This window comes from Haliotis asinina, chromosome 7 (genome assembly GCF_037392515.1).
Source record: "Haliotis asinina isolate JCU_RB_2024 chromosome 7, JCU_Hal_asi_v2, whole genome shotgun sequence".
NCBI lineage: Eukaryota > Metazoa > Mollusca > Gastropoda > Lepetellida > Haliotidae > Haliotis > Haliotis asinina.
Window position 1 is genome coordinate 14,688,135 of NC_090286.1, and position 25,864 is coordinate 14,713,998.

A 25,864-nucleotide genomic window follows, 5' to 3' on the forward strand; every position below is an offset into this window, starting at 1 on the left:
GGATTCCACATTGTTGCAAGCACATGAATCACTAGACATCTCAAATACAACACTCCTTGAACCTGAAATACTGTTGCGAGCACGCTGATATGATGGTTTATAAAGCACATTTTACTGTTTCCTGTCTGCAGACTTAGAGAAAACTCTTGGACATACTGTATTCAAAACAAATTATAGTCTTACACTGAAACTTTGATCAGTGTCTTCAGTTAGAAATTTTAGAAACCAGGTTTTTGGGAGAGCTTATGCTATAGAATTAAAATCCTTCACAGTTCAGAATGGTTTAACATAAGACTACACACAGAACATTCAGTACCGTCATTATGCTTTAACATTCCATCAGTGCCAGAGCTGATGCTGCTAACATTAGAACTTGACCAGCCTTCTGTGTCTTGTAAAAATTTGACAATGATCCTTAAAGTATGAAGTCATTTTTCGTGCAATGAAAGCGATGTAATGAGGTGATGCTGAGGTAAGACCAGATGCAACCTCTCCAGCTCGTGGAACATGGCCTGATAGATAGACCCTAAATATCACGGATCACTATTCCAGAGTTCTACAAGTACACTCGTCCCCAGCACAAGCAGGAGTTTGATCAGCTCTGTGTATCAATCACAGGACAAGGCTGTGGATACAAGCCAGAACATTCTGTGTCCTCGAAGCGGCTCTTGCAGAACACGCTACCAGGTAGGTTGTGTCACAAAAACATTCTAGTGGACATGTCCTGCAATCACTACTAACACGTTTATGTGGACATATCCTGCAGTCTCCACTAACACATATTTACATAGACATATCCTGCAGTCTCCACCAACACACGTTTATGTGGACATATCTTGCAATCACCCCTAACACATATTTATATAGGCATATCCTGCAGTGTCCACTAACACATGTTTATGTAGACATATCCTGCAATCACCACTAACACATGTTTATATAGTTATATCCTGCAGTTTCCACTAACACATCTTTACGTAGACATATCCTACAATCACCACTAACACATATTTATATAGTCATATCCTGCAGTGTCCACTAACACATCTTTACGTAGACATATCCTGCAATCACCACTAACACATGTTTATATAGTCATATCCTGCAGTGTCCACTAACACATCTTTACGTAGACATATCCTGCGATCACCACTAACACATGTTTATATAGTCATATCCTGCAGTGTCCACTAACACATCTTTACGTAGACATATCCTGCAATCACCACTAACACATGTTTATATAGTCATATCCTGCAGTGTCCACTAACACATCTTTACGTAGACATATCCTGCGATCACCACTAACACATACAACTTGTTCAGCTTGATCTATGAAGTGAATCTTATGCATTACGTAACCATGTTACAGCTGGTTAGGTGTGTTATTGTGAAGGAGTGCACAATCAGTTGATTGTCACCATGTCCGAACAGCCAAGACCAGTTAGATGTTTAACATTCTCTGTTTAACATTCGATTTAATGCACTTAACTTGCCCTGCTGTTTGTGTCAATTGACCTACCAGGTCATGCATATGTAGATCGGCTCTGGTCAAGCTGAAAAAGCTGTACAGGTAAGGCAAATTGCTGCTGATCCCTTGATTTCCATCAGTTTTATTTCAAATTAGTCAATTCTGTGAGTCCTAAGAGGAACCCTGAACCCCTTATTCAATAACACAATATTAAGGTTTCAGATGAAAATAGATTTTCTGGTTGCCATCCTCTGACATATCATTCAGTCACCAATAGACATATCCTACAATAATAATGTGATAATGTTTACAAGCCAGTTTCATGAAAACCTTGCCACTTACATACTCGGCTTATCTCTTGACTGTTCTGAGATGACTGAATGAGGGTGTGATTATTATTGGTGATAGTTGATCACTTTTAGTGAAAGTTGTTATTTGTGAAACATTAACTTTTATTTCAATTTCCAGAGAATGAAAAGAAGATGAGGCTTGAAGCCATGCCACCATCGGACAACCTCACCAAGTCAGCAAACCACATGGTAGCACCACACAGGACCAAATCTGGATTCTCCACTGCAACACAGGGTCCTAGTATTCCCAGTTCGGTGTCATTGAATGGGCTGAACCCCGACGCCAGGTGTCATTCAGCCAGTGCTAGTCTGTGTGTGGGGGTGGTGTCTGGTGGCACAAATAGGATGGACGACATCACAGTATCACCAGTGTCAGACAGTTCATCAGGGATGTCATGTGGCAGGCAGACAGCTGGCCAGTCAGATTGTTCCACAGTGAAGAAAACTCAAGCTCTAACAGGTGAGAGATGTGTCTGAAGTACAAGTATAAGCTTGAGTAAAGATTTCCAAATTCAAAATTCATGTAAGTTTACTTTACTCCTCCTTCTTTCAGTGAAATCACCCCTGTTTCTATAATACACTAAGTGATCAAGTGGGTATGTGTACAAAATTTGCATTATGTCAGAAAGTGCGTGGGGGCAGTGGGGTAGCCTAGTAGTTAAAGCTTTCGCTCGTCAAGCCAAAGACCTGGGTTCCGTTCCCCACATCGGCACAATGTGTGAAGCCCATTTTCTGGTGTCCCCCACTGTGATATTGCTGGAATGTTGCTAAAAGCGGCATAAAACTAAACTCACTCACTCAGAAAGTGCGTGTTAAATCTCCAAATCGTCATCAGATGTATAAGCTAGTTGAAACAATCTACCTGTGTCTGACTGTCAGGTAACAGTCTACCTGTATCCAACAGTCTACACTACCTCCCTGACTATTTGTTTACCTGTGTATCTCATAGTCTGTCTGTCTGCAAGTGTACTTGTTTATGAGCAAGTGTACCTGAAAGGAACGGTGGGAAAAATAGCCACTAGCAAGTGGCTAGTAAAATTTTAATATCCAGTCAGGTAAGTTAATCTCCTCAGTCAGTAGCCTGACTGGCTAGTGAATTCTCATGTACATCACTTTCTCCTACTTGCTAAGTTAACACACTTCAGATTATGACCTGGATCCTGTTGTATCAGTGCTTTATTAGCTTATGCCAGCATTAAGCAATGATCCTTAAATCTTTCATGCATCATTACTTAATGGCTTCATTGTAAATGTTTGTATCAAACACTTATTAGCACTTCATTACCTAATGACGTATTAATATAAATATTTTCATTAAATTGGGGGATTAACTTCTATATTACCCACAATTTCGTGATGTAAACATGGAAGTTTTACTCCTGGACATCTGTTAAAATGTTATCTTTATGGCTTAACTGGGAACAAAAACAAACACAGCTGTGACAAAACACGTCTCAGTATAGTTGAATAGTAACCTGTGCAGCATGGTAGTCATCCACAAATGCTTTATTGAAGGACAGAAGTTCAAAAATATTATATTAGTGATCATCAATATCTGTCTTTTTGTTAAATCACCAATGATAATTTTGAAATGGTGCTAATAAACCTAGCATCAATTTGGACGTTTTGGAAAATACATGGGTGCTGAGGTGAGCTTTCCACCATATTTTTTATTGTCTTTACAATATCAAGTTTCCTTAAAGCCTGTCAAAGGATACCTATTAAATTATGTATATTTCATATTGAGTGGTTTCCCCACGTGGGTACAATGTGTGAGGCCCATTTTCTGGTGTCCCCCGCCGTGATATCGCTGGAATATTGCTAAAAAAGGCATAAAACCAAACTCACTCACTCACTATTGAGTGGTGGCATCGCTTAAGTCCTCCTATATTTTAGAATCAAATTACAAGTGATCATTTTCACCAATAGGAAGTGTCTATAAGAAAATGAATCATATTATGTTTGAATATGAACGTTATACTCATAACACTGTGCTTGCTGGAAATGTAAACAAAACAAAAAGCAGATTTTATATTGTGCATGATTTTCTCAATTTTTCAAACATTAATTCACCCATTCATAGCATTCATGGGCTCAATAACATTGGGATATGCATGAAGCTAGAATTTTATAAACAGATACAGTAATTTCATATATTCATCTGAAAGTTGTGTGCTGCATGACACCATTTCTGGCTTTTTCAGTGCAACTAATAAAAACTAATAACCATAAACAGATAGCCAGAATATTTCTGATTGCTTCTTTTGTACATTTATGGAAACATATCCCCAGGGTGCCCATACCAGTGAAGAAATGGGTTATCAGTAGCGATGTCCTGCGGATTCTACATTCAGTATTAATGTATAAAGTGCATATTGTTCAGACATGATATCATGAAATTTATTTCATGATCAACATTTTGTATTTTAATCCAATGGAAAACTGACAAAATTGTTCTATGGTGGTGTCTTTCGGTATTTACAGGTTTAATATTTTCTTGGTCTCCATGGAAACATTTTGGACTTAGTCTCAAAATGGAGGTATGGGCTTCGTTTCCGGAGCAGAACTCAAAAACCATTCAATATTTTTCTGCATTTTTTGGTAGATACATGAGTGTATATGAGTCTGAACCTATAGTGGTGCCTTTTGGTATTTGCAGGTTTTTGTGATTTATTATTTTCTCTGTTTCCATGGAAACGTTTCAGACTTTCAGAAAAGTGAGAGGTGTGTTTCATTTCCTGAACAGAACTCAAAAACTTCGTAATATCTGTTAGTAGAACTTTCTAGATATGTGTGACAGACCCCAAAGTGGTGCCTTTTGGTCTTTAAAGGTTTTTGTGATGTCTTATTTTCTTGGTTTCCATGGAAACATTTCGGACTTCGTCTCAAAGTGGAGGAGTGGGCTTCATTCCCAGGGCACAACTCGAAAACCATTTCATATCTTTCAACAGATCTTGCCAGATATATGAGACAGATCTTGAAAGTGACAGTGACTTTGCTGGTTACAGATATATGGCATTTATAATTTTCATGGAAACAATTCAAACTTAGTCTAAAAAAACAATGAATAACTCTCAGATTTTTTGTCCTTTCAATCATGTGGGGATATGTCATCTACTGATGACTCTTTTTGAAGAACTACTAACTTTCAGACTAGCTCGACTGGCTCGCAAATTTGGAAACTATTGCATACAGTGTTCAGGACTGAAGCCTACCAGTAGCTCGCCATCTGGCATTTAGCCTCAAGTGTTCCAGAACAGTGAACAGAGGTGTCTTACTGGCTTCTGCGCTTCTTAGGAATGGACGGAATAAAAATGATAAGTTTCTGGTCGACTGGCCTCAAAAACCAAACTTGCTGCAAAATTTCTGCAATTTTACTAACAGTTCCTTGGTTTTTTTACCATTTTAACTCACTCTTTCTCAGGTTCAAATCCAAAAATTCCTTTCCAAGATTTTCAATAAAGAGATTCAATGCGAAAAAAATAGCTTTAGTCTCAGAGTATAGAGCTCACTAGACCTCCCAAAAGGCAGACATACCAAAACAGAAATAGCACACTATGTACTTTGTCGATGCTGGTCACCACAAATTAATGAATGGCCTGGTCCACACTTTCATAAATAGGGAGAACAACAAGGGACTATGTGGAGGTCCTTGTCTAACACCAGTGGAACAATCAAAATATAGGATACCATTTGCCTTAAACATATCTATTTTCAAAAGTGGAACCAGATTGGTGAACAAGCGGGATGTTTTCGAGCGATGTTTTCTAAACCCCCTTTGGTATTCACCAATTACACCTTCATTTTCAACAAAGGTATTAATAATCTTGTTTATGACAGATGTATATAATTTACACAAAGTATATAGGGACAACGATATGTCCCTATAGTTACCAGGCTATTACTTCACTTCTTGTATATAGGTACTATAATAGCAGTATTTCATGTAACTGAAAAATTACCTTCACAAGATATCTGTGGAAACAATAAAACAAGGTAAGCCCAATCACATCTCATTGATTTTCTTTAAAAATTCTGTTGGAATACTATCATCTCCTGGTTTCTTATTCAGTTGGCCATCGTCTATTGCAGATATAATTCTGCAGTTGTAAAATCATTGGACAATTCCCACTCTTGGTCACAGTCATCTCATGATACAGGATTTGATAAATCTTTTACATATGTATGCAACTTTCTGGTAAAATATCATTCTTATCAGATTGCCTAGATGAATATTTTTCATTTTATTAATATTAATATTTTAATTATTTAATATTTTTTATTAATACTTTTAAATATCATGGACTTAAAAAAAGATATTGATGAAATAAGGATCACTTGTTTCATAGTAGAAACTTGGTACATGGGTGATACCATTTTGAAGGGTACAGCCTACTAATGACATGTGCAGCGAACCATAACAAGTGTTATTTTAATGGGTCTGCGTTTTCGGAGGATATAGTGTATAGTATGATGACTATGCTTATAAGAGGCAATAAATGGGCTTGGGTGGTTTGGCTCGCTGACTTTGTTCACACGTGATTGGTTCCCCTTAGATGCTTATGTATTTGTCTACATAGTATTGGTGTAACAAAAGGTGTTACCTGTAATATATTTGCAAAAATGTCTGTGGATTGATTTTAAAACATGAAAACAAATCATTATGGTATGAATATGCACTCAGGCTGTGCTGGTTTGGAAGATATTGTGCAACATACACAAGAAGTCAAGTAGTTGATCAGCGTCCATATTGAAAGCTTTGACTGTCCACCAGAGACCATGTCTAGCAGTTTGACCTGTTGGTGATGATATAATGTGTTAAGTGGTGTAAGGTCGTCTACATTTTATGTCAATACAACCTGTTGGCGGTGATCCAGTGTGTATATTGGTATAAGGTTGTATACATCGCATCTCAATATGACCTGTTGGCGATGATCTGATGTGTGTACTGGTGTAAGGTTATCTGTATGTCATCTCAATATGATTTGTTGGCGATGATCTGATGTGTGTACTGGTGTAAGGTTATCTGTATGTCATCTCAATATGACCTGTTGGCGATGATCTGATGTGTGTACTGGTGTAAGGTTATCTGTATGTCATCTCAGTATGATTTGTTGGCGATGATCTGATGTGTGTACTGGTGTAAGGTTATCTGTATGTCATCTCAATATGATTTGTTGGCGATGATCTGATGTGTGTACTGGTGTAAGGTTATCTGTATGTCATCTCAATATGATTTGTTGGCGATGATCTGATGTGTGTAAGGTTATCTGTATGTCATCTCAATATGACCTGTTGGCGATGATCTGATGTGTGTACTGGTGTAAGGTTATCTGTATGTCATCTCAATATGACCTGTTGGCGATGATCTGATGTGTGTACTGGTGTAAGGTTATCTGTATGTCATCTCAATATGATTTGTTGGCAATGATCTGATGTGTGTACTGGTATAAGGTTGTATATATCTCATCTCAGTACACCCTGTTGGCGATGATCCAATTTGTATACTGATATAAGGTTGTATAAAGTAGTCAAACTGAGAAAACAAGTGCAGATCCTGTCTTGGTAATCTGCCAAAGAACACTTTCGAAAGAAGAAAGTGAAGATTTTGCTAACAGTACATGTATCTAATATGAGGCGGTTGTGAATCACCAGGGACATTAATTAAGTAGTGCATGTCCCAAGTTTAGTGGTCACACCAGCCAGATATCCTGTCCAGCCACTCCCTGTTGCACACCAAACGCATTCCTGCAGTAACCAGCCACTTCCTCCTACTGCTCCTAGTCCATTGATTAGCCTCACAGTTACTTTCTTCAACCTTGAAATTAGTTCAATGCCTGCAATATGACAAACATAAGCAATCTGGTGGCTGTCATGTCTTGTAGTGGTTATCACCACACTACCAGAGCACAGGTTTTTTAAAAGGGACCATCTCCACACTGTTAGAGCACAGGTCTTTATGCTGTTTGTTTGTTGTAAAATGTCACACTCAGCAATTTTTCCAGCTATATGGCAACATTCTGTAAATAATTGAGTCCAGACAATCCAGTGATCAACAGCATGATCAACACAACTGGGGTACGATGATGTATTAACCAAATCAGTGAGCCAAACACCTAATCCTGTAAGAAGTCACCTCTTACGACATGCATGGCTAACTGAATTCTATTCTCTTCTACCAGTTCTATCCTGAATCTTCACAGCTTCATTTCCACACTGACAGAGATCAGGAATGTATGGACTATCAGGTCTTGTAAGGGGTGGAAATCAGGTCTTGAAGGGTAGTCTCCACACTGCCAGAGCCCATGTCTGTGGTGGATATCAGGTCTTGAAGGGCTGGTATCCTCACTGTCAGAGCCAGGTCCACACTGCCAGAACCAGGTCCGAGGTGGATATCAGGTCTTGAAGGGTGGTCTCCACACTGCCAGATCCCATGTCTGTTGTGGATATCAGGGGCCCGTTTCACAAAACGTTCGTAGCCGAAGATGTCATAAGTTTTCTCGTAGCCATTGTACCTCCTATACTGTAACACAGGAGCTATGGATGCTACGAGAAAAGTTACGAGATCTTAGGCTTACGAGAGTTTCGTGAAACGGGTCCCAGGTCTTGAAGGGCTGGTCTCCTCACTGTCAGAGACCAGTTACATTGTGGATATCAGGTCTTTCAGAGTTGGTCTCAACATTGCAAGAACCTAGGTCTATGGTGGACATCAGGTCTTGAAGGGTTGGCCTATACACTACCAGAGTCAAGGTCTGTGGTGGATATCAGGTCTTGAAGGGTGGTCTCCACACTACCAGAGCCCATGTCTGTGGAGGATATCAGGTCTTGAAGGGCTGGTCTCCTCACTACCAGAGCCAAGGCCTGTGGAGGATATCAGGTCTTGAAGGGTGGTCTCCACACTGCCAGATCCCATGTCTGTTGTGGATATCAGGTCTTGAAGGGCTGGTCTCCTCACTGCCAGAGACCAGTTACATTGTGGATATCAGGTCTTTCAGAGTTGGTCTCAACATTGCAAGAACCTAGGTCTATGGTGGACATCAGGTCTTGAAGGGTTGGCCTATACACTACCAGAGTCAAGGTCTGTGGTGGATATCAGGTCTTGAAGGGTGGTCTCCACACTGCTGGAGCACAGGTCTGTCGTGGATATCAGAGCTTGCAGGGTGGTCTCCACACTGCAAGAACCAAGGTCTGTGGTGGATATCAGTTCTTGAAGGGCTGGACTCATCATTGCCAGAACCCAGCTCTTGAAGTTCAGAGTCTTGATGAATTTCTTAGATGTTTATACAGATAGGCTATTTTTCAGAGAGTTTATCTATCTTACGCCATTCTGTAGGGTCCTAGCTATATTGTTTCTGTTGCAGGTAACTGATACAGCCTATGACAGTTGTTCTGAAGAATATATGTAAGCACTGTCTGTTTCAGGGTACAGGTGTGGGCTGTGTAAGAATGATGCCAGCATCCCATTCCAGGCCCAGTGTCAGCATGTGTGCTGCTACATGTGCTGGAAGCAAGTGTTTCAGGTACAAGCCTTGCACTGTGCAGTAGAGTCTTTGTACAGGTTTACAGTGAGTGTATCACAGCAAAACCACAGTATCACTGGCACTATTGGGTAACCTTGAGCAGGGGCATCGAGGAAATATTAAACATATTGTCCGGACTATTTTCCTTGTGTAGTCTTGTCCTGACTGCCTGTGTTATGGAGTCCTGTATGTGCAGTTGTGCAGCTGGGGATATTATAGTTATTGTCCCAACTGTCTGTGTTATTGAGTCCTGTGTTGTAGTTGGGCGGCTGGGGATTTTATAGTTATTGTCAGAACTGTCTGTGTTATGGAGTCCTGTGTTGCATGTACATTTGGGTAGCTGGGGATTTTATAGTTATTGTCCCAACTGTCTGTGTTCTGTAGTCCTGTGTTGTAGTTGGGCAGCTGGGAATTTTATAGTTATTGTCTCAACTGTCAGTGTTCTGTATTCCTGTGTTGTAGTTGGGCACCTGGGGATTTTATAGTTATTGTCCCAACTGTCTGTGTTATGTAGTCCTGTGTTGTAGTTGGGCACCTGGGGATTTTATAGTTATTGTCCCAACTGTCTGTGTTATGTAGTCCAGTGTATGTTGTATATTGGCAGCTGGGATGTTAGTTTTATTGACCTGACAATATGTTCCTTTCGATTCCCCACATGGGTACAATGTGTGAAGTCCTTTTCTGATGTCTCTGCTGAGATATTGTTGGAATATTGCTAAAAGCGGCGTAAAACTAAACTCACTCTCTCATTGTTCAATGGTTCTGTGCTGTTTCTACATGACAAGCTGAAGATACTTAAATTTTTGTCAGGCCTGTCTATGGTATGCAGCTCTGCGCTGTTTCTACATAAGAGGAGGTAGGGGATAATTAAGTTTTTGTTAAGCCAGTTTATGGTATTTAATCCTATGTTGTTTCCTGTTGGCAGAGAAGCAAGGAGTGCCCTGAATGTGGAGAGCGTGTTCGCCGCCGCCAGCTCACCCAGCTCCTCTTTGCCTCTGGGCCCAGTCTACAGGAGTAGGGCGACATGCTACAGCAGACACTCTCTCCTGTGTTGATGTTGTGTTGTTCCTCTTCCATACAGCTTGTAGAAGTATGTGATGTACACACAGCTGGAGACAAACAATGGGAAGTTGAATCGGAGAGGAGTCCTAAGTACCACCTACACAATATTGCCATTCTGTGCAGGAAAACTAACTGTTCAGCTTTGTAACAAGGTTCACCGCTTACATCCACTTCTTCCTGCAGGAGGCACAGTGATGTAGACTGTTGTTCAGCTGGCTGGAAAGAAGATGGGCATGTATCATCAAGTCAATGTTATTGTCATTGTGTACTTCACCATCTCGGATGTGAAATTTGTAGGTTGTGTGTGGACTTTCATTTAATACCTCACAACAGACACATTGAGTTTTCTAAGAACATGGTAGCCTAGTAAAACATACCATGATTCAGTTACGTCAAGGTGTAAATGATCTCAGATGACCATATGTGTTTTAAATAGTTTTATACCTCTGCTGTAAGATCAGAATTGGAAGGGTGCTCAATAACTAAGGTCATTAGTGTTCTAAGGCCATATATTTAAGTTATTGGAGTGTCTAATATATAGCCACTTTCAGTGTGTCTGGTGTCTTCCAGATGTTAGGGCCTGTTTGAGCTGTAAAGGTTTCTTGTAAGTTGTAGCTGAAAGGATGTGTGGAATTTTTAACTAATTTGGTGTCTGAAATATTTAGCTGTTCAGGTGCCTGTGACTATATATTTGAATTATCAGTATGTTCACGGTATGGTGGAGGTTGTATGCATATTTACCACAGTCTTTCATCAATACAATACAGACCTCATATAGTAAATACATGGAATTCAGTTATACTCTCCTGATAAACATTTGGCTGCTGATACATGTGTAGTTGCTAGCTCATGGATGTCAAGTGACATAATACAGTACAATGTCATTTAGCTGTCGCTGGCTCACAATAGACAAACCTGAGAATGTGGTATGAGAATGCTACAAGACTGTAGCCAAGTGTAGCTTTATAACTATGCAGGCATTCAGTCGGCATCATCACATGCAAGAGTAGATCCATACAAACATGAATTGGCAGGAGTTGCTTCCGTCAGTGAACAGCTGTGCTGGTTAATTATTAGCTGCTAGTTTCAGACGTGCATGTCTGGAGTTTAAGATAACAATTTACATTCCATCTGTAAGTGATTACATAACAAAACATTAGGTATTCCTAATAACAGTTTTATTCGCTGCCTCATTGGAAGGGGTCTTGTAAGGGACTGCTGTATATCTGATAAGACATTCTAAGGGATTTACCCTGTGACTGACAGGGAATTACATCTTATTTCATAGGCTACAGAGCCAGTTGCTCCTTAGATCAAGAGTAGAGAGCTACCTGGTTCTGTGGATCAGTAGTTGGAAGGAGAGCTCCCTGGCTACTTAGGTAGTTGAGAGGTCACTGGCTACTTAGACAGGTAGTTTAGAGGTCCCTGGCTACTTAGACAGGTAGTTGAGAGGCCCCTGGCTACTTAGACAGGTAGTTGAGAGGCCCCTGGCTACTTAGTTGAGAGGTCCCTGGCTTCTTAGACAGGTAGTTGAGAGGTCCCTGGCTACTTAGACAGGTAGTTGGGAGCTCCCTGATTCCTAAGATAGGTAGTTGAGATCTCCCTGGCTTCGGAAATGGGTACTTAAGATCTCCCTGACTTCTGAGATAGGTAGTTGAGATCTCCCTAGCTCCTGAGATGGGTAGTTACGATCTCCCTGTCTTCTGAGATAGGTAGTTGAGATCTCCCTAGCTCCTGAGATGGGTAGTTACGATCTCCCTGTCTTCTGAGATAGGTAGTTGAGATCACCCTAGCTCCTGAGATGGGTAGTTACGATCTCCCTGTCTTCTGAGATAGGTAGTTGAGATCACCCTAGCTCCTGAGATGGGTAGTTACGATCTCCCTGACTTCTGAGATAGGTAGTTGAGATCCTTAGATCAGTAATTGGGAGGAGAACTACCTGGTTTGGTAATGGAGAGCCTTAGATTGGTTGCTCATTATACAGGTAGTTGAGAATGACTTCGATCCTCAGGTCAGTAGTTGGAGGGGAGCGCCCTGGCTCCTCAGATCATCAGTTGTAAATAGAAACTTTCCTTTATCTTTATTGATGCAACAGGAATTCAAACGTGTTTTAAGGCATTGATATCCAGCATCCCCACAACCATGTCAGTGCTGATGTTGTCATTTCCACTGCCATATAACTATGCATACACTTGTGGATTGTATACAGTATTTTTGTACTTCTTTACACTTAGCAGCTGGACATGTATTTGTAGTTGCTGACATGTGTGTTGTTGATGTGGGATAGTGTCAGTCATACAAGAGAAGCTGTACTAGCAAGTTGGATGTAGGCAGACAATAGGCGTACTGTGTAAGTGCTTCAATGAATCTTACTGCTATTTAAGTGAAGGTGTTGGTTCTGCCTGTTTAACTACCTTCAACCTGCATCTGTGAGTCCCAAGAGATGTTACTTGGTATTTTGTCAGTTTTTCTGAAGGGCATGAAATATTACTTCACAAAGCTCAGATGCTCCTTACTTCAACAATACAGGATGGGATGTAGTTACACAAGAGCATCAAATATTGATGATTGAAATGAAAGAAGATCCTCCTTCAGTTAGGCACAGTGTGGTCTGATGGAACAAGTAAATAAATATGGAAATTAATCACACAGTCATTAGATCATTGAACCTTACCTGTCATCATTGCAAAGGATGACATCCTCTGTTTTTGTGACAGATCATTGGTAAAAATGATTTACTCGGGCTGCATGTACCATTCTGTAGATGTGAAGACAGAAATGAACTGATCAGTGGGAGTTGACTCAATATAACTTTCCTGGTGCCAGTGTCCTAAGTGTAATGTATACTTCTGCTACACACTGTGAAACACTGACTCCATTAGTAAAGGTTGACCCACCAACTCAGCGTTTGTTGTCATTCAGTGAATACAAACAGATGTTCAGCTATATTATAAGCATACTCAGAGGCAGTCCCGTTCGCTGCCACCTGCTGAAAACTTGGTTAAAATATATGGCTAAAATCTGGGTTTGGGTGAGACACTCGGGGATCAGATTGATAACGAGTACCTGCAGTTCTTGTTCTTCAAATGAATTACTGATTTGCCTGGACCAGAGGCAGCTATGAGGGTGTCATGACACAGCTTGAGCATTATTAACTGAATATAGCAAGATACACTCACTCACACCTAACAGCAACTATGAGGGTGTCATGACACAGCTTGAGCATTATTAACTGAATATAGCAAGATACACTCACTCACACCTAACAGCAACTATGAGGGTGTCATGACACAGCTTGAGCATTATTAACTGAATATAGCAAGATACACTCACTCACACCTAACAGCAGCTATGAGGGTGTCATGACACAGCTTGAGCATTATTAACTGAATATAGCAAGATACACTCACTCACACCTAACAGCAGCTATGAGGGTGTCATGACACAGCTTGAGCATTATTAACTGAATATAGCAAGATACACTCACTCACACCTAACAGCAACTATGAGGGTGTCATGACACAGCTTGAGCATTATTAACTGAATATAGCAAGATACACTCACTCACACCTAACAGCAACTATGAGGGTGTCATGACACAGCTTGAGCATTATTAACTGAATATAGCAAGATACACTCACTCACACCTAACAGCAACTATGAGGGTGTCATGACACAGCTTGAGCATTATTAACTGAATATAGCAAGATACACTCACACCTAACAACAACTATGAGGGTGTCATGACACAGCTTGAGCATTATTAACTGAATATAGCAAGATACACTCACTCACACCTAACAGCAACTATGAGGGTGTCATGACACAGCTTGAGCATTATTAACTGAATGTAGCAAGATACACTCACACCTAACAGCAACTATGAGGGTGTCATGACACAGCTTGAGCATTATTAACTGAATATAGCAAGATACACTCACTCACACCTAACAGCAACTATGAGGGTGTCATGACACAGCTTGAGCATTATTAACTGAATATAGCAAGATACACTCACTCACACCTAACAGCAACTATGAGGGTGTCATGACACAGCTTGAGCATTATTAACTGAATATAGCAAGATACACTCACTCACACCTAACAGCAACTATGAGGGTGTCATGACACAGCTTGAGCATTATTAACTGAATATAGCAAGATACACTCACTCACACCTAACAGCAACTATGAGGGTGTCATGACACAGCTTGAGCATTATTAACTGAATATAGCAAGATACACTCACTCACACCTAACAGCAACTATGAGGGTGTCATGACACAGCTTGAGCATTATTAACTGAATGTAGCAAGATACACTCACTCACACCTAACAGCAACTATGAGGGTGTCATGACACAGCTTGAGCATTGTTAACTGAATGTAGCAAGATACACTCACTCACACCTAACAGCAACTATGAGGGTGTCATGACACAGCTTGAGCATTGTAAACTGAATGTAACAAGGTACACTCACACCTGAAAGGGACAGTGGAAACTACACCATTTAATATTTTGTGTGTCAAATTTTAAATGAATAAGTTATCTGAACATGCAGAAATACATTGTGAAATGAGTTGATAACCAGTCAGTATAAATGAACCATTACCATGTTGTTTTAAGTACACAGCATTAGGCTGATGAAACATGATACAATAGGTCTAAGTGTGTGCCAAGGACTGAAGTCGCTGCCCTTGGGAAGTTCAGTATTTGTCAAAATTGAACATCATCAATGAGATATGAACTGTCATTGAATAAAGGCATCAGTGTTGGAAACAAAAAGTCCTGCACGTTGTGTTTCATCTGCACTGCCATGTCAGGTGGTAGATGAAAGGTCACAAACAAATTTCTTCTTGCACCCAGCAGCCTCAATCAATATGCTGCAATGAACCAACTCGAATAATCTGGTCTTCTGGAAACTGCAGCAGCTGCCAACAATTCCAGCTCCTCACAGTTGAACTGCCTGCACTATAGTACTAATGAAGGTGTAAGGTGCTGGAGCAGAGTTTGTACTGTAGCAACGAAGGGAGGTTACTCTAAAGCAATACCCATAGCTCAACATTATAAGAGTGCCTCAATCTATTTGCTGCCAGTTACATTCATTAGATGCTCTATGAGTAATATCAATGCCACTGTTACAACAACTGTATTACATACAATGTTTACCACATGTGAGCTACAACTCCACATGAGGTGGACTTATCACAGAACTTCCACTTGGGCACCTGTCCTCCTAAGTCAGACTAAGTGACACTGGACATTGTGCTGGCTGTAGCAGGTGCTCAACAGGAAGTATGGGTTGGCACACAGATTGAGTTATCTGATGGAACAGTCGCAACAGGTGCTTGTACACCGGATAAGAAGAGTCAACACAATCAAATATTGGTGGATGAAGCGTACGTGAAACTTCCTGGCATGAGAACCTTGTGGACAACGAACACAGGTGCATGCAATACCCAACCATCCATGTTTAGTCATTAATAATGACGGAGGTGCTCCCTTCTGGTGCATGACGTCACCGAGCTCCGTTTAAACCGTTTCTATCATGAGACTTGTGTTGGTTGTATGTGATTAAAATTGTCCTGTACTTAGGTCTATTTCCTGGAACGTTCCATGTGAAATTGATCGAGTTATTTGCTAGATTACAACCAGTCTGTGAGCAGGATCGTCACTATCCAGCAAACTATGGATATAAAGAACGACAGATCCTTAGTAGTGTTATATGCTTCATCTATCCAGCATGTGTGAACGTCCGCTGTGTGTGTGTGTGTGTGTGTGTGTGTGTACGTTCGCTCTGTGTGTGTGTGTGTGTGTGTGAACGTTCGCTCTGTGTGTGTGCGTGCGTGCGTGCGTGTGTGTTTACGAAGGCGCTTAGTTGAACCACATGTAAATTATGACAGCCAATTTTTTGTCAACTTCCTCACAGTGGCAGCTAATTTAGCCTAAGTCAACACGTCACCAAGCTGGGGCATCAATATTTTGATATCCACGAGAATCGCTGCATTAATCCGTGTTTTTGAGACCCATGTTGCTCGTCACGTTCCTAATGACCGCCCAACACTAGCTGAACGCCAATAATGATCGTAGTGCGTTAGCTTTTACAGCCAGATAATCAGGTCAAATGTACACAGTAGCTGTTTTGTGGGTGGTGGGTGTGGCCCTGCATTCTTCTCCCTGACTCGGGTGCAGGGTTGTTTGTTCGTCCGTGACCGTGATGTGGCTTGTGTATACACAGACTACATTTTATAGACTGATGCACCCGTTATAACGTTATAACGAGAATTTGGCACATTGACGAGCGAAACAATGTGGTAGAAAATGACTGACCCAGTAAAACAGTTCCGACCACGCACAGAATTGTGTCCCTTTGTCATACTTTGTCATCTCCGGTTCGAATCCCCGTAAACCATTGTTATGATCTTTGGTTCTTTGGCCGGTTCTTTCCTTTCTTCAGACATTATCCCGACGCCTCTACATATACTGAAATAAGGTTCGTGTCGTTCAAACCAAGATATGTGGTCATACGACTGTCTTGCACCATAGTTTGGCATCATCAGTTACACATCAAACGTAACGAACAGCAAATTACACCGTAAACCATTGTTATGATCTTTGGTTCTTTGGCCGGTTCTTTCCTTTCTTCAGACATTATCCCGACGCCTCTACATATACTGAAATAAGGTTCGTGTCGTTCAAACCAAGATATGTGGTCATATGACTGTCTTGCACCATAGTTTGGCATCATCAGTTACACATCAAACATAACGAACAGCAAATTACACCATTACACTCTCCATTAGTTTAATAACGGTGTTATTTGCTCGTGTGTAAATATTTATTCACCTAACGATATGTAATGAACATAAAACATCTCATCTTGTGTATCGTGGTTGTGCAGGTATCACAGTATTATGTATTCCATGTGATGTAAATGACGCAGGCTTGAAGCCCTCACCGACCAGGCAGTTCAATGGTACTGAGCTACCCTGTACCACACGTTGCGTAACTACATGCACGTATCATGTATCAGCTGGTGTTTCACTCATTCCAGGAGTGCGAGCATCTTGCCAAGTGCACCTTTTATCGTTTATTAAACGTGGTCGCTTTGTTCTCTGTAAATACCGCTGAGCAGGTAAGCAAAATGGCCACACAAAGGCTCCGCGAAGACTTGCCTGATCTGCACTGCACACACACGAGAGCTGCCTTTTGTGTCATTGATGTCAGTGGATTTGTAAGAAAGGATGATTGGTTTTCACTGATGTCCGCATTAATAATCTGAGAAATTTCGGACTAGCAAGTTTCAACTCATATTTCATTCACCCATTCTCCGTTTCTACATGTGTGAATATCGGTCAGTGAAAGCTAGAAGTGCCATTGTATTATTGACTGCCATGCTGGTGATGGTTCAGATAACATTTCGGTCAGATGAAGAGACAGCGGTTCCGCCTACTGGCAGGTTATCTGATCATGAATTACCTTAAGTGTATATTAAATTGACATTTCAAGTCATTGAACGTCAATGTCGAGGTTGCCTTAAGCCGGAAGAGAGATGAATCTTGTTAACTTAAGTGCACGAACTACATTTCAAAACGTCCATCGATTTTGCAATCTTGAGGGCATTACCCCTTCCAGTACATTCGGCCTCGATACCTGAGTTTGATAATGATTTCAACATTACATTTATCAGGTATTCACATTTCATTGCTAACTTACAACACGATACCTGCTTGTAAATCTGCACTTAAGTTTCATCTGAAGATACGCCTCCAAACAGCTCACAGTGATGTGCTCTCCATGTTTTCTTTTTTTTAAAGGAGTCGCCAATCAAAGTCGCCATAAAGATGTATTGGTGCCTCATATTGTACTTACACAGTTTCACCAGTCTCTTAAAAGCTTAGTTCGTGATACATGTGATATGTTATATATGGCCATCAACAATGACACATAGCTCGGTGTCTTACTTACGAGTAATCCCGGTATGTGTCAGCCATTACCCGTAAAGACATACGTACGACTATGTGACGACATCATGCATGTCAGTAATGTTGCTGGGGCGGTATAGCTGTACCTGGTCCTAATCACATGCGTGTCCTCCTCACTGGAATGTCCACTTACTGAACAAGGGACTGCAGCCAGATAGCGGAGTGACCTGGAGTTGGTGAATGGGTCAGATACCTGTAAGAGGAGTGCACCTCACAACATTTCCGGCATCTGTAGACTACATGTCTACAACCTGTAGTCTTACTGGCTGATATCATACATCAGGTCGCATGATATCTGGTAGCATATATGAAGTCACACAATTTACGAGAACATGAATCAGGTCACATAATATCCGAGAACATATATCAGGTCAAATAACATCCGAGAAAATGTATCAGGTCAAATAACATCCGAGAAAATGTATCAGGTCAAATATCATCCGAGAAAATGTATCAGGTCACATAACATCCGAGAAAATGTATCAGGTCAAATAACATCCGAGAAAATGTATCAGGTCAAATAACATCCGAGAAAATGTATCAGGTCAAATAACATCCGAGAAAATGTATCAGGTCAAATATCATCCGAGAACATGTATCAGGTCAAATAACATCCGAGAACATGTATCAGGTCACATAACATCCGAGAACATATATCAGGTCACATACTATGCGAGAACATATATCAGTTAACCAAATGTCGGACCACCAACATCAGGCCATATCTTATCGAATCACAAACAACATTAAGTACATGTTTTATAACTGTTATGCAAAGATGCATTATCCTGATTGGTACATGTGTAATACAGCATTGTTCACAAACAATGTACGTATAAATATTTGTTATCTTGATAACAGAGAATAATAGGGTACGTATCTGTCAGTTTACATGTATGTATGTATGTATGTATGTGTGTGTGTGTATGTATGTATGTATATGTGTGTGTATGTATGTATGTATGTGTGTGTGTATGTATGTATGTATGTATGTATGTATGTGTGTGTGTGTGTATGTGTGTGTGTATGTATGTATGTATGTATGTATGTATGTATGTATGTATGTATGTATGTATGTATGTACGTGCGTACGTGCGTATGAATGTATACGATAACACACAAAGTGTGTGAGAACACAGACGGCCACGGTGTTTGCATATATGTGATAACACACAGAGGACCGCAATTTACGCATCTGATAACGCACAATGGACCATAATGAACGAACACACACACACAGAATTACAGTATAGGTGTATGACGGCAACATTAGCTTCTGTTTCCCTCCAAAACATGTACCGCCGCTGCTTGTATATGATAACAAGCAGGTGCAAATGCAAGTGTAGCGACGGGAGATAACAATAATCTGACTCGGGTAACACAGATCCCCAACACGGAGCCATTTATCTTGGGACCACGGCGCTGACATTATACCCCGTCCAAAAGATCAGTCCCGCCATTGAACCCCGCCATGTTGGGGGCCACTGATCCTTGACGACAATAATGTCAAAATCCTAATTTATAATGACAGCAGTTTTAGATTTTGGCGCTGGGTGCCTGCGATTGAATGTGAACCAAGGGGTGTATAGTCAATTGATAGCAACAAATAATTCCTTTTAAACAGAAAAAAGGACCCCAATGAGATGAACCTGGGTATATCTACAACTGCTTCATGTGGGGTTTGCATTGTAGAATAAGCCTGGCGGAAGTGAAAATAATGTTGTTTTATGGACTGCGAAACAAACGTGCGTGCGTGCGTGCGTGCGTGCGTGCGTGCGTGCGTGCGTGCGTGCGTGCGTGCGTGCGTGCGTGCGTGCTTATAAGTTCGGTGTCTGTCTGCAGGGTTTTCACTGTCCTGATCTGCTGTTTACCAGAAAGGCGATTCCTACAACCAGAGACCATATAATAGATCTATTACATGGTCTCTGTTACAACAAATTAGCGGGCTATAATAGTGTAGCAGCGGAAAGTATGAGCCTTGGTGCTTTTATCGATGTTTGTTTGTACAAATTTGATAAAAACAAACATTTTCATTTTAATTGAAAAGGAGCCGAAAAAAAACTAGAATCGCATCAGTTATGGCTTTAGCATTGCAGGAAGATGGAAAAGGGATGGGCAGGATGGAAAATGCTGCTGCTGTTGAGGTACTGTAAGACAGGCTTGTCCAGTGCTGGCTCACACATACTGCCAAAAGGCTTGACACGCGAGGCTGTACGGAAGTGCCCCCGTATTGCATCTCGCATCAACACGCCGTTATGCATGTCGGAAACCAAAAGGGAAAACATGTGCTGGTGGTTCCTACATACACATGCGAGGATGTGCTTGTTAGCCCGTGGATATAAATATCACATGTAAAGCGTGGTAATTAAAATGTGCTGTCTATAAAACTCCGGACACGTCAGAGGAAAACGCTGTCTGCTGCATGAAATTTGTAGAACCGACACAGTCTGAAGTACATTCAACCGAGCAGAATTCTTCCCATTTCCTGAAGTCCTAAGATCTTAGTCGTTGCACTGCTACCGTCTGACTGAGGCAAAGAGGCGGACGGAAACTACACTCTGAAAATACCGAATGGTTCCTGTCTCTGAAGAGGGCGAAATTGCTCCTCAAAATGAGGGCTACGAATAGTGACTAAGCCGCCCTGTACTCCCGGAGACTGCACTTGCTCAGCTGGTTGACGCACTGACATGGGTTTATCTATCAAAATAGGGTTCATCGAGCACGACACTCCGTCACGGCCGTCGGCAGTCAGTCACTGGTTGCTCAGGCTGGGGTCACAGGGATCCTCTTTTGACTAACGCTTAGTCTCTGAATTCATATATATAATTTTGACTGTAAGAAATATACCCATTTAAATTGAAAAGGAGCCCAGTGAGACAAGAGATTCAGAACCTGGGGAAATTTAGACTTGCTTCATTTAGGGCTTTAGCACTGCGGGAGGGTTTGACTGTAAGGCAAATAATATGGTTCTGGGACGAGATAGATGACACAGACTAAGGGATCCTTCTATATTGCGGAAGACATTAACAGTATATAAACAGTATGGAGATGTGTGGTATCTGGAACCATGCTGACACTCGTCATCCGATATGTCTCTCTGTCGAATCTGTGCAAATATAACGCATGCTGCAAACCTATTGGAAACATTGACAGTGTAGCTAGACACAATGAAAAGAGAAATACCTTAGGGGTTCTAATCCTTGAGATGGACAGAGTTATTTCTGTACTGGGCGATCGCTACCTTCTCGTGACATGACATTATCTTCTCCTTCAATCATTCTACAACAATACCTTTCCTTCCCACTCTATGAATACAACGTGAGCAGCTGAAAGGAGATATGAAAGAACCGGGTGACAGACATGTACAAGAGCCAGTAAAGACCTCCATATTGGAACACATGTTAATGCTGAAACACTTGATTCACTTGATACGCCAGCCTCATTCTATAAACGTGTCATTGTTGGACCGAGCATCTTCTCACAAACCAAGAAATGCGAGATGTCTGTTTATTTCCACCGCAGTAATCGACTCACTCTATATTGTACAAGTGTCGGTCTTCGACATGGCCATGGCCTACGGCTTTTCCTTTACCAGGAGTGACCGACATTGCTTCTGTCGAGCGGCGATATTTTGGGAAGAATTTGTAGTGGGTGGCAGAATGCTGGGATTTAGCCGACTTAAAGGTTCATCTTGTTGGTACAGCTTGTGGGACATGCAAGGCGGGAATGTATTATTTGTGTGCTATACGGTACTCAACACACACGCCGGACAGTACCAAACAAACCGACGGTCACCGACCTGCCGGGACTACTTTCACAGAACACCTGGAGTTGGTGACGGTCCCCACTATATCTGTATTCATATTTCCACTTGTCAGACGACCCCTTTTCATAAGCAAACAGAAACTGAGGTCACGTCCACAACTGACTAAAGACTGGCGTACGTAACATCCTCCTAAAATCAGAACAGGCGTTCTCTACTGTTCTCTACTGCCTGCATATACAAATCTGAATGAATTAAAACTAACAGACAAGGAGTATCGCTTCCACCGATTTGCATTGTAACACTGGAATGAGAGCATATAGACAGGGACCGTATCACAAGTCTTCGTAGTTTCATATCGCTACTACTGGATTGTATTACAAGGGGGTACGGATATAAAATGAAACATCGAGAACAAGTAGGGTTGGTCTAAGATAACGCTCATCACGTACTGCACGTGCATGTATTTCAACGTTCCAACTACTACGTTTATCCATCTTGTAATACAAACGGGTAATAACGATTTGAACTGTGATCGTTTGTTAAACAACCTTTGTTCTAGGTTGCTAAAAAATCTGAGATTTAACTGTGCAACTGGCCAGGTATAGTTATGAGGATTCGCAGTCCTGATTTCTCCATCTTTATTTGATTTACTTTTTCATCGGTACGATTTCACTGCAAACAAACCATACAATTGTACAATTTGTAACCGATTTACGGACTGTTATCTTGTTTGGAGATTGGATTCTCTCCCTGAACTCACTGCCACAGCACACTCACATCCATGAAATTAAAAGCCTGTGCAAGAACTACAGGAGCTGCGTCCAAGGGCGCATCGCGTCTTGACTCTCTCCATCAGCTGTAGAAATACAGGCCGGCAGCTACATGAGGTGGAATACACTCTCACGTCAAGCCAAGGTTTCCGGGGCGCCGCTGGGTGTTGCTCTACCCTATATTTTGCTACGAATACACACTTTTTAAGTGTGTTGAGTGAGGAGGCTATGAGTTTTTGGAATGACATTTGACATTTTCCCAATCAGTAGGTCCCGTGATTCCATCGCCCTTGGACTTTGAGAGAGGAATACAATATCCCTGCTTCCACTGCAAAGGTACAAGAAACGTGAACATGTGAACATTTGGCTGTCTGAGAACAGAAAACAAAACATCTTGGGTATGTGTGGCGGAACGGTGACGTTTGCGTGAAACGCTTGTTGTTTCCCATGGTAGATAGGTAATGCTTGCCATTCGCTAACGCCTCCTCTCGCAATCACTTGACATGAGTGTATTCATCTGCCCACAGTATGCCACTGACCCTCTTCCCTCACATTCCAGCAATATTATGTCCTACATCCGTCCGGTTTATAGGATACTGACTGGCGAAACATGGATTACACAGCAGACAGGCCCATTGCAAACATCTAAAAGAAGGTTTAATCTGAAAACTAATCGCTCAGAAAGGTAAAACATAAAGTGAATTTGTTCATTTTCTCTAACTCAAGCCCACTGTCTAATTAGTTATTGCACGACAGAGAAACTTCTTGTTCTGTTATTAATCAAGACGTAATGAACAAACGTACTGACATCATGAAAAACACTACAAGGCCGCGATGACCAATAATTGAGAAAATGGATGAACATGCAATAAATAGAAGCTGAGACATTCGGTCAGTCAAATAATTCGGATAATCTTGCCGGTCCATTTGTACTGATGTCAGCAACTCGTATGTAGCGTCTTCGGATCCTCATTTCAGATGGGTTGGTCATGAATCCCAACGTGAACGTGTAGCAATGTTCACGGGTTTCCATAAACTCGCAGGAAATTGGTTACAATGTTGACTACACGGGTATCAAAGTTAAAAACGTAAACAATTTATAAGAAATCTCAACTGTGATTTAGGACTTTTCTTCAGTGTATAGTAGACGGGCACGCACAACATGTGGTTATTGGCGTTAATTGTGTATTGGATCTGCTGACAATACCTAACGTGTTCAGTTTTCTACAGGACTGCATCATAAAGCTACATTTGTTGCGCAATTTTTCACATTATCGTATGTATCTCTTTCAATTGATCTTTGCGTCGTAAATTGTTTCAAGTCTCCAGGCGTTATAACCTATATCACCCTTGGCTGTTAGACACGCATAGAATTACTTTACAGAGATTGCTCTTCTTTGAGAAGGCTGACGCCTATTGTATATTTCCTATATCGTGTTTCTGATAATTGCTTCAATAATAAAAGAATCTTTGTCCCGCAAAATTGAAGGGAAATCACGTATCGGGTCAAACATTTGGTAGCACATATCCCTCCGCGCGATTACAAACTTTTTATTTTATTAATGAAACATAACGTACAGAACATATAACTTTGTACGACTCCATCAATACGGTAGCTGGTGTTCACTGGCCTTATGAGTCTTAGCTAACAATATGAAATAACTTTACACGATGTACTATATTTTCCAGCGGTACGACTCGACGCGCGAGAAGCCGAGAGGGGTGCTTCCCCACCAAAACAATAAGCCCGTGCGGTAGCAGTACACACCACGCGCACTGCGCGAGCAGGACATATCCCGTTATCAATATGTGGAGGGGTGTGATTTATTTTGTGTTATATCTCATGACCATATTGGAAGGGACATCTGCTTGTCCACACCGGTGTCTGTGTTTTCGTACGACCGTCAGGTGTATGTTCTTGCAACTAGAGCAGATCCCCCAAATTCCCTCGGATACTAGGATCTTGTGAGTATTTTGTTTGCTTTTCAGTGGCAACATGTATGCATTGTTTTCTGTGTGACACAATGGCAGAAATTCTCTTTATCATTCACAGCTTGAATTATTCTGTGGTATAATAAACTGATTCATTAAGGGATTTCAAGCAGTTATCTACATCAATAGCTGTCTTTGTGTATCTATTGGAATTCCAGCAACGCAGAGTCAGTTTGACAGTTCGTCTGCTGACTTAGCGTTATTATCCTGTGTGGAGCAGACGACGCAACAGTCGTTATAGCGACGTTTTCAATGACTTGTTTTTCATACCAACTTCCAGGTTGATTATACATGTATTGTTATACGAGCTTTGTAGTGTTAAGTGCAGGTATGCGCCCGACACACGTCATATGGGCTCACTGTTATGTTTTCATTCAAGAACAATAACTAGCAAAGGCTCGCCCAGACTTAAGTGTTATCTACGTAGCAGTATTTATACAAGAGATATTACAGTGGGACAGGCTGCTTGTCATCTGGGACGCCAACATGTCTCAGAAGAAAGTGCAATGCAAAGGAATTGCAGTACATGTATATCAAAGCTGATGATGGATGGTTGTTGTGGGCCTTTAATATTAAGACCACTCATATCCCGTCCATAACTTGAATACTTTCCCTAACCATTTCACCATGAGATGTGGGGGTTTATCAAACCATGCATGTTAAACCTGTTCATAGGAGTAAGCCCCTCACTGAGCTGTCAAACACAGCAGTGGAGCATGGAAAGTTTGACAAATTGCTACCACCTTTCTTTCCAGACCATTGCCACTGTCACCATGGTGGACTCACTGCAGTGACCCTGTGAGTTCACAGCATAAATGAATCAGTTAGATTTACAGGGTCAATTAGTTCACATATACTTGGAAGCTAGGTGTATACATACCACTCAACTTGACCTGACCAATAACTAGCTCACTATGTACTGTGACAAGAGGCCCAGATTACACTGAG

The 25,864-nt window shown here is 41.2% G+C and overlaps 2 protein-coding genes across 3 annotated transcripts in view; both read left to right on the plus strand.

Annotated features, from left to right (window-relative positions):
• The window catches only part of LOC137291420 (regulator of telomere elongation helicase 1-like), a 94,545-nt gene extending 81,242 nt beyond the window's left edge, over nucleotides 1-13,303 (plus strand). Inside the window, exons 31-34 of the mRNA XM_067822754.1 lie at nucleotides 553-687; nucleotides 1,940-2,281; nucleotides 9,244-9,341; nucleotides 10,267-13,303. Of these exons, the coding sequence (XP_067678855.1) occupies nucleotides 553-687; nucleotides 1,940-2,281; nucleotides 9,244-9,341; nucleotides 10,267-10,359 (668 nt within the window). The 3' untranslated portion in view covers nucleotides 10,360-13,303. The remainder of the gene's footprint in view (nucleotides 1-552; nucleotides 688-1,939; nucleotides 2,282-9,243; nucleotides 9,342-10,266) is intronic.
• The window catches only part of LOC137291418 (peroxidasin homolog), a 203,084-nt gene that overhangs the window by 110,599 nt on the left and 66,621 nt on the right, over nucleotides 1-25,864 (plus strand). Inside the window, exon 1 of one of the 2 annotated variants that reach the window (XM_067822751.1) lies at nucleotides 24,700-24,889. The exons of the other annotated variant lie outside the window; for it this stretch is intronic. Within the exon in view, the coding sequence (XP_067678852.1) occupies nucleotides 24,732-24,889 (158 nt within the window). The 5' untranslated portion in view covers nucleotides 24,700-24,731. Of the gene's footprint in view, nucleotides 1-24,699; nucleotides 24,890-25,864 lie in introns of those variants that run through there. 2 annotated transcript variants of the gene reach the window in all.